This window comes from Denticeps clupeoides, unplaced genomic scaffold (assembly GCF_900700375.1).
Source record: "Denticeps clupeoides unplaced genomic scaffold, fDenClu1.1, whole genome shotgun sequence".
NCBI lineage: Eukaryota > Metazoa > Chordata > Actinopteri > Clupeiformes > Denticipitidae > Denticeps > Denticeps clupeoides.
In genome coordinates, this window is record NW_021629707.1 from 145,927 (window position 1) to 156,239 (window position 10,313).

Genomic DNA, 10,313 nt, shown 5'->3' on the forward strand with positions numbered 1-10,313 from the left:
CAGGCACACACCTCTCAGCAGAAGGGTGTGTGTGATGTAGTCCGCCTCGGAAGAAGCAGGCAGCGTTCACACTGACCTCAGGCTGAGGAGAGAGAGGGAGAGGCGGACACCGCCGGCTGATTCCACCGCTCTGGGCTCCACCGGGACGTGTCCGGCGACACGGCCGCGGTCCGGAATCCGCCGCAGTAGTAAACGGGCTGAGGAGGACCGCAGAGGAGGAGGAGGAGGAGGAGGAAGGAGGAAGGAGGCGTCGCCAGCCGCCCGCCGATCAAAGGTGTCCATCGACCGATGGATTCGCCCCCGTCTTGACGCGTCCGGATTTTGGGACATTTTTTGCTCGCCAAACGGGCGACAATGTAGACGTTCTGGTGTCGGTCTGCGGCAGCCCGGCTTCATTATCACCATTTTTATCATTATCCGTCTGCTGATCACCGGGCCTTATTGCGGCATTCCACCAAAATGCCGGCCGGAATGAAGCCATTGGAAAAGTTTCTGAAAAAACAGACCACCGCGCTGAGCAGGGCCGGGGGCTTCGGCGACAAGGCGACCGGCACCGGGGCCTCCCGGCGACGGGCCAGCCTGTCGCGGGTGGTGCCGTTCTTCAGGGAGACCTCGCCGGAGAGCGGCCCGGCCCGGGAGGTGTTCAGTCCGGACGCGGAGGAGGCGCCGTGCTGGCCGTCCGCCACCGCGGACATCAGGAGCCCGTCGCTGTCCAGCGACGAGCAGAGCTCCGAGGCGAGCCTGGACACGAACTGGACCCCGCTGCCCGCGGACACCCCGGACAACCTGGCGCTGGCGCTGCTGGACAGCGTGGCGGGCAAGCGGTACGGCAGCTGCACCGGTAAGCTCCGTCCGAGGCGCGCCCACGACGCGTGTGTTTTGCACGCCCACGACGCGTGTGTTTTGCACGCCCCCGCCGTGCACGACGGGATGTCAGCTCCAGCCCCGAGCACGCACGGATGACATCTACCCCCCCCCAGACCCAGTTTTGCATGCTCTCGGGGTGCGTTGGGGGTTCGCGGGGCTCATCTCCACGCTCGCGACGTGGTGGGCGCCTATTGGGAGAGGATCGCCGGTTCCCCGCCGAGGCGAGCTGGTGGCGCGCATTTCATTTTATCAATTTAGCAAAACGAGGTCACGTCCCATCCACCCCCCCCAGCTCCCAACACCGGCTATTTCATGGGAAGGGGGAGGATCCCGAACCCAAATCCCGTTAACTTTCTCCCATATGTGTTGCATTAAGTTGCTGTTTGGTGTTTTTTATAATTAGATTAGCAGTGTATAATCTGGGGTGTCTGGTCTGTATCCAGTGCAATTCTGTGGTATAATTTGGGGGATTTGGGATGCATCCTTCCATGATGGCCGGTCTGTATGCAATAAGAAAAGCCACTTTTTCTTTTTTGGTTCTTGGTTTCACTGGCAGAACTTTTGCAGACGATGGTATCTGTTCTGCAATAAACAGTACGTTGTAAGTTTTATTGACCGTCTCAGAATTGTCATTGAGTCTGGATAAACAGAATGTTTTGATTTGGAGGACAGCAGAGGCTTCTTAGTTCGTCCTTGGTCATGTTAGTCGAGGCCGAGCACGTCCTTAACAGGGAACCATGGAAACAGCACAAAAGCCCTGACGTAACGGCCTAATAGCTGCTTTAATTAAATAAAATGGTGGCCAATTAGCTAATGCTTCTCATGATATGTGGACATCGGAAAGTATTTGATGCTATTGCCGACTTTTGGCGTCTGTTTTATGCATTTATAAACCTTCCTATTCTTAATTTGCTGCTATATTTGAGTATCACAATATATCGGCGGTTATGTTGGTGCATATCAATATTGTAGAATTAAATAGCAGGTTCTGCACATTAAATAGCAGGTTCTTAACACTGCATTACTCAACCTTTAATGTACAAATGTCTAATGCACCACTTTTATAACAGTGGCGTTTTGTCAAAAGCCATTTCTGTTGGTTGTCTGGATCCTTCCTAGAACATTTACATTTAGGGCATCTATCAGAGACCCTTATCCACTTACAATCAGTAGTGACAGGGACAGTCCCCCCCTGGAGACACTCAGGGTTCAGTGTCTTGCTCGGGGACACAATGGTAGCAAGTGGGATTTGAACCTGGTTCTTCTGGTTCGTAGGCGAGTGTGTTGCCCACTAGGCTACTACCACCGCTACTAGAACCGCTGAGAACACCATTTGTTCCAGAAGACTCTAGACAAGAGCAAATGCTGTTACTCCAGGATTAAACTAATTATAGGACAGGATACATTCTTACTGATAGGTCACATAGGTCAAGTGACCTGTGATTCTGTGGCTTTGTGTTAAAATCTGATGCTGAAATCTGATCAATTATCATCATCAATCAAGCTACATGTGATTTTTTTAATGCATAATTTGGCTTTGTGTGAATTCTTCAGTTGTTACTGTAGTTTACGTGTTAATTCAGACAAAAATGTAGTACATTTCCAGGCAGAATTGCTCAGCTCCGGCTTACCAACTCGCGTCCATAAGAATGCATCCTTCAAACAGAGGACAGATTAATTCACTTGCCGTCGTGGTTGTTTGTACAGCACCTTTAGACCGAGGACAAAGCACCCATACACAGTGCCACCTCGCTGACCTTCGCCACACCCTGTGCCTGGAGTTGAACAACAATGTCTGCGTTGCCACGCCCCTCTTCCGTGCGAACGCACACATCTGTGCTCGCAGGGAGGGGCGCGTGTTCATGTTTTGCTGCGATTATGAGCGTACGCCCGAGGACCGCCCCCCCCAGAACATTACCCAATCATGTTTACCTTTTCGGTTTTGGGAACTGACGGTTTAGGGACCTGAGGTAACGTAAGGTGGGCGGGACTGGGGAAAAAACCTTACGGTTAAATGTGACAGGAATTTTTTTTAGCAGTTTGTATTTCCTGGAAACCACCTGTCATTTATCTGTTAGGTCGTGGGATTCTCCATGTTCCTGAAAAGGCTTTTTTTCCATCATTATTATCGAGGAGGAGTGAGGATTGAGTGAGGAGGGGTCTCTCAAAGTGAAGTGATTGTCACATGTGATGCACAGCAGCAAAGCACACGGTGCACACAGTGAAATTTGTCCTCTGCATTTAACCCATCACCCAGAGTGAGCAGTGGGCAGCCATGACAGGCGCCCGGGGAGCAGTGTGTGGGGACGGTGCTTTGCTCAGTGGCTCGTCAGTGGCACCTTTGCCGATCGGGATTCGAACCGGCAACCTTCTGAATACGGGGCCGCTTCCTTAACCGCTAGGCCACCACTGGCCACCACTGCCTCAGGGCGCTGAAGTGGACTGAGCACCCGGCACTGAGCTTTGCCACAGTGACTCTACCAGCGCGGCGGGCCGGGTGGGTGGGGTCAGACCTGCCGGTTGAAATGAATGTGAAGTTGATCATCTGAGCTGCGGACCCTCACTCAGCCACCCCGACTCGGTTCAAGGTCAACCTGCACACATTCGGGTCCCCAAGCAGGTGGACGGTCCGCTTCTGAGGATGAGCTGGCAGCCAACTCAGAGCAGTAAAGGAGAAGGAGAGAAAATTCTACGGAGAGAGGGAAACAAAAACGTGTGAAGGAAGCGAGAGCGAGGTGGGAGAGTAAAAACGAAAGAGGGAGAGAGAGTGCGAGACGCCGCCTCACAGCGTGTGGGAGGAATCCAGTCCTTCTCTGGTGAAAAGGGTACGGGATTACTGGAGAAATGGTTGCCCACTCAGTCCCTCTCACTTTCGGATGCGTTCACGTAACGACGGGAGGAATAATGCAGCCGTCCTCCATGCCTGCCCACACACCTGTGCCGCTCTGTGGTGGGGGAGCCTGAGGGATGTTACTTGTGTGTGTGTGTGTGTGTGTGTGTGTGTGTGTGTATTTGTGTCCTCCTTTTAAATGGATTTCGGCCCGCAACCCTTTTGCCGGCGCAGCTCCTGTTTTTTTGTTTCGAATGTGGCGTGTATGAAGTGCTGAGTGTGTGTGTGTGTGTGTGTGTGTGTGTAGAAGAATACAGGGTCAGCATCTCAGCACCTGTTCACATGGCAACCAGCAGTTGCCAACAGAGCGAGAATGAGTAGGTGGGAGTGTAAGAAAGAAATGAAATGAGAAAGAGGAGAGTCGGGAAGAAGTAACCGCGCGCAGTGACGAAGCGAGCTGCCCTTGTGCCCAGTGCCGGACTCTGAACATCACAGCCAATCGCCGGCAGCTTGGTGACTGTGAACGTGGCGCCGTGCCCCGTTGGCTCGCTGTGATGCATGCATCATGTGACTCCCTCATACCAAGTTGTCACAGTCTGGGCACTGGGTGCGTGGCACCTGACTCTCCATCTCTCTGGACAACCGAAGGGGAGCAACAAAAACAATTTCCCTGCCGCCCTCTGGCTATAACACACACACACACACACACACACACACACACACACACGCACAGTCTTACACACACTCATGCAGGACAGGAGATCAGCCACTGCAGCGTAGTGACACTCAGGACTTGATGGTTGGCAGAGTTTTCTTTTACTGGAAGCAGTTACAGCAGTTTTCACTGCAACCTCAGTGAAAACCATAAAATGCACACCTGAAAAATATGAATCACTGAGTTTAGCAGTTCATTTAAAGTAGTGTAACTCAGGTAGAACTGAAGCTGAACAGATGCTGCTTATGTGCAATGCTGCGTTGGCAGAAGGGGGCGCAGGCACACGGCATGTTCAAATGGTGAAGTTTTAATGAACAAAAGAAACCACAATAAACACGGAACGTATTCTTATGTTTTCTGTTTTGTGCTTTTCGGCCAATGAAATGTGCAGAAATGTGCATCACATAATGTGAAAGTGCAACAGGCGAGTGTGGCCAGATCCCAACATATGTGGGTAAATAGGACCCGGCTGTCCTTTTGTGTCACCTGGTGGGCATCACAATTTGACAGATGCTTGTGTCTGGTCTGTGGAACTTTTTGTGGTGAAGATTCCACAGTAAAAAGTGTAGTTACACTTGAAATACACATGAGGAAAAATGTTTATTGATTGATTTAAATTGGCAAAATTGGAAATCTGTAATTTCACTGCCACATTACACTTTTTCTATCACATTCGTATTTTGAAATAGTTGTTCAGCTTTCAGCTTTGTTTAGTGGTGAAGTTTTTTTTGGTGAAAAAAGTGCATATTTCTCAGCGCGTTCCTCAGTGCACTATAATAACCTCTGACTGTACTTAGGCAGTGCAGGAAAGAATGACGGCCTGCAGCGCTGGCCCATTTGTCCCTTTGTGAAAGCGGCATTCACCACAGAAACAGAGCGAGGGCTGCGAGCAGCAGCAGAGTGGTGGTAGCTGGAGATGTAGATGTAGGCTGACATCACAGGAACAAAAGTGAATGTCCATATGAAATGGACATTTTTTTCAACAATACCCGTATTGCTTTTACATACACTGAAAAAACACTGGCTCAGAGTAATCTGTCACAACTAATATTTTAGCATTGGCGTTACGTGAATAAACCAAATTAACCTGCTGTCAGTAACATCATATTAAAGTTTAAAAGAGCAAACGAATATTTTTTCAGGTGCTATAATGATAAAAAACACATTAAACAAACAACAGACATGGTTTACTTTCTTTACATACATTAAAGACCATAGTAAATAAAAGAAATATGTGTGTGTGTGTGTGTGTGTGTGTGTGTGTATATATATATATATATATATAATATAAAGGAATAAAACAGTAAACAAACACATCCATCCCAGTGAACATAAACGCAGACTAGTTTTTCATACTCTTAGTTACCTTTTCAGACAAATCTGTATTTTGAATGAACTCTATAAATGGTTCACGAAATCTATTTTTAATGCTGCTTGAATCAACATGACACGAAATCTGCAACCTTTACCCTTCACATTTCCACACATTTTGTAAGTGTTCTTATTCCGTAGGTGTGACCCTCCAATGCGATGTGAGAATTAAAAAGAGGTGCTTGTGTTGGTTGCAAATTCTTCCACATTTGTAGAAAGTAGAACAAGTATCAAAAGTATATTAAAATACATTTTTCAACCTAAAATATTGTCTTGGGGGGGGTGGTTCTGCTCTAAATGAGCTAACTGGCTGCTGAGAGAGGTGTTGAGCAGGGCAGATCAATACTAACCTTTAAGCCTCTATATTACCAGCTAACACCCCGATTTGAAGCTAAAGGTCACATCAATTTAAGGAAGAGGGTGCATTGCACTGCAGCACCCGAGGATTTACAGAAAGGTAGGACTTGTGTGTTTGGTCAAGGCGAGTCTTAGCTTGTTGGTCTATGGAAATGTAATTTTTTTTGCATCGCATTGCATCGCACTGTGACCGAAGTGAGTGACCAAGTCAGAGCCGCCTTGTTAGATAGTGATAAGTTGGTGGCTCTGTAGGAACGCTCTCCCGTGGGGGTTAGGCCAAATTGGGTTAGGACTGAAAAAGTGGGCTAGCTCCAACCGGAGAGGAGGCCGGTGTAGTGTCCCTGTGCCGGAGCTGGAGGGCAGTGGCTTCAGAGAGTTTATTTTCGGGTATCTGTTGAATGATGGCCTATCTGAGTTAAAGCATTTTCACTGCTCTTTGCCTCTGCGCACATTTGCATCTGTATGTGTGAACCTGTGTGTGTGTGTGTGTGTGTGTGTGTGTGTCTAGAGATGGGCGTAGGAGGATTTGACAGAGGGCTGGAGATGGACCAAAGAAGCAGAACAAGAGCCAACAGGCCTGTGAAGAGAATGCGGGAACACACACACCATCACACTCTCTGCCTACACATCTTACGGCCTCTTGCTTAAACATCAGTGCCAAAGTAAGGCGCAGCATGATGGGGGAAGAAGCGGAGTGTGTTGGTGGGGGTTCGAGTGAGATATGGCTGCCATAGCAACTGGATCTCTCTCATAGTTTATACAACTGCGTTCTTTTCTGGTTGCGTTGTGCATGTTCATCGGTGTGACTGGTGCAACACGCACCCCCATCTTCAGTCTCCATCTGCGATGGTAATCTGCATTCACACTGAATGTGCAGCTGACAGCTGCTGGCTGTGGTTGTGTGTGTGTATTTGGGGCTGAAATGTGACCCTTGACCATAGGCTAGGAAGTTGACTCCCTCGCCCAGCCTTGAGCAGAGGCCAGTGTGGGCGAAGAGGGAGAGGTTGGAGGTGGACATGCCTCCATTCTCTGTTCTTTTATAAACAGATGGGTGACCTTGGGCACTGTGGCACTCTGCGCTGCATCTTATGTTGGTTCGGTCTCTCTCTCTCTTTCTGTCTCTCTCAGTGAGAGCGATGTTGTGCATGCGGACGGGTGCGTTGTTTGCACGTGAGGCGTCCTAATGAGACACCGTGTAAGTATCATGTCCATGTAAGTGCATGCAGGCAGATCTGTCAGTGAGCGCTCTTGCACGCTCACGTGCGCGCTGTGTGAGTGAAGCCGCATGCATTTGCTGTGTGCGTGTGTGCTGGGTGGGCGTTGGCGAGATTTGTGCCGCTCTCCCCACGCCGATGATGCAGAAACCCGGCACTTTGTGAGAGATTTTGCTTCACTTTTAGCTGGATAGTAATGTAAATTGGTGGGCTTGAGCTAGAGGGGTGCTTTTTAAAACAAAGACTGTGTCTGGGAGCGCGCGAGAGAGAGGAATTGCTCGGCATTAGTTACCGCAGGCCGCTCAAGTGCTGAAGGTTACGTTGTGGTGTCTGAAGACGTGTTTTCTCTCTGGGGGGTTTATTTCACTAAAGCCCTGCCTCGTCAAGGCTCCTTTTAAAACGCTGATTTGTCCACCCCATGGGGACCAGACAACATGGCATGCAGTGCATGCAGTCATCATTTGAAGGCGTCAGTCATGCATTGAGGTGTGTGGTCCATTATTATATTTCAAAACCACATATGGAACTGGAAATATCACCAATTGTGGTGATTATATAATGGAACTGACAGTGTGGACATAGTGTTAATGATCTGTTGTACTTCAAGGCAAGTGTTTGGACAACGTTGCCTGCTCTGCTCTCTGCAGGTTTTGTAAAGTGAAAGTGTAGAGCTTGGAATAAAAAATGTGTGTTAATTCACGCCATAAGGGGCTAAATGTGCAAGGTGCTATTCAACATGGAGCACATGGGGAAGGTTTAATTAATATCAGAATTAGTGATAAACTATGTGCATTTTCAGTGGACGTGGTCCCTGTGTACAGCACCCCTCTAGACCAAAATTGTCCATAATGAAGAAGAGCTGTCAGTCATTGCCATTTAAATCAGTCATTGCCATTTAAATTTGAAACTTTCTAATAGTGCCCGCCCCATGTTGATGCAGGTTCCCTCCGGGTTCTCTGGTTTCCTCCCGCCATCCAAAACCACACTAGGTGAACTGGCAACTCTGAATTGGCCAATGGTGTGAGAGTGTAACCGAATGGTGTGTGTTGTGTGTGTGTGAGTCCTGGGATCGGCTCTGGCAGCCACAACACTGAGTAGGAACGTGTGTTTTTACGGATGGTGAGCGAGTGTGTGTGTGTGTGTGTGTGTGTGTGTGTGTGTGTGTGATGAAGATGTTCTTGATGTGATGTTAGCAAACACTCCCCATGCACTATGTTTATTACAGTGGAGCAGTTTGGGTAAAGAGCAAAAGTAAAACTGGCCAGACAGACAGACTGAAATTGGTCCTCTCTCTCTCTCCCTCTCTCTCTCTCTCTCTCTCTCTCTCTCTTTCTATCTCCAGTCCCTTTCACCTGCATTTGTTTTTTTTGTTTTTTTTAAAGGTTTTCTTGGATTTGGTTCCCGTTTTTGGTTCACTCAGCCAGCCCTTTCTTTTAAAATCCTTCTTTTTACCGCCTCTTACAATCTTAACTCTCTCCCTCTCTTTCCCTCCCTCTCCTCGCTCGCCCACATCTGCTTTGTCACACCGCAGCCTCTCGACGCGGCGTTTCCCAGGCACGGGGGGGAACCTGCTGCTGCGAAGAGGTAGATGAGACCCTGGTTGTCACGCCCACTGCAGTGCATATACACATACACATGCACCCACACACACTCCACAGCTATATTCTGTATGAAGCCGTGAGTCAGACTATTTCTGTGGAGATGGTGACAGGATTCCACACCTACATAATTGCCGTAATTGTGCATTTTTTGTTTGCGGCAGTTGCATGTTTCCCCACCGGAGCAGCACTGATTCACATGCAATTTCTGAACTCGACTCGACTGCGAATGGAGTCTTTGTGAAGCTCCCTGAACTGGTTCAAAATGTGAGCGACGTGGCACGTCCAGACCAGTCGTTTATTATCTCATAGCCCTATCAGAAGAGCCGTACGCAGGTGTCCTCTGCAGGTATTTCTTGATCGGTTGGTTTCCCCTTCGCTGCGTTCACGCTTCTCCCAGTGTACATTTGGATATTTTAGAGGTCACTGTGTCAGCCTGCAACCGTCAGGGCCAGTGGCAGTGTGGGATACAGCTGGGGACCTGGGGCTGATTAGCTGAGTTTAAACGATGCACTCTGGGTAATGGAATAGCCCTACTGAACCCTTCCTGACTAATTTTCATGAAAGCAATTTGCTTTTTTCTGCTTTGCATATTGTTTTAAATACAAGGTTCTGGTGGTCTGTGTTATCTTGCTCTTGTTTTAATCATACTGGGTCAAAGCATGTACAGCCCTCATATTTTATAGCTGGGGTGTGTAACAGTATTTTTGTACTCACAACAAGGACTGTAAATGCACCTCGGGAAGAACTAAAGAATCCGCTGTGTTGCAATGGAGGCTTAATTGCATGATTGCATGATTGATTTATATGAATGAGGGAAATTGTATGATAGTATTCTGACACCGTAGCCTTTCTTTAGTGCAAAATGAAAGATTTAATACTGCAGAACACGCCTAGAATCGAACTAGGTCAGCCTCTCACTGACTAACCACACGTGTTTTGAGTTTCAGCTGCTGCTGGAGATAACCTGTGCTGATGAAGTACGAGTCTGATGCTTTCATTCGTACATCTGCGTTGCCAGATGCAGACAAAAGTCATTATTTATGGGCAAGAGAGCTGGCACGGTTGGCTGCAGATGGTTGCAGCAGATTCTTTTTGACTTTTTAAAATGTTGCACCATCTTGCCCTTAAAATGGACTCTGTGGTCTGAGCAGGACTCTGCAGTAATTGAGTTGACCCGAGTGGGCATGTTATATTGATGCAATATAACCACACATTCACCTGTAACCTTTTTTATTGAACAGTTTCAGCCAAAGGTTTAGATGGTACATATATATGTTATTCCTCTCCAGTAATGAATTTTATCCAGGATACAACAGTGCACAGATTTGAAATGCAAACAAAGGTGACTTTAGAGGACT

General features: G+C 48.2%; 1 protein-coding gene across 1 annotated transcript; it reads left to right on the forward strand.

Annotated features, from left to right (window-relative positions):
• Window positions 1-6: 6 nt before the first annotated feature.
• Window positions 7-9,526, forward strand: LOC114772247 (rap guanine nucleotide exchange factor-like 1). The gene is made up of 2 exons (XM_028965255.1): window positions 7-841; window positions 8,886-9,526. Exons 1-2 carry the CDS (start codon window positions 460-462, stop codon window positions 9,194-9,196), a joined length of 693 nt encoding a protein of 230 aa, XP_028821088.1. The 5' UTR covers window positions 7-459; the 3' UTR covers window positions 9,197-9,526.
• Window positions 9,527-10,313: the final 787 nt, after the last annotated feature.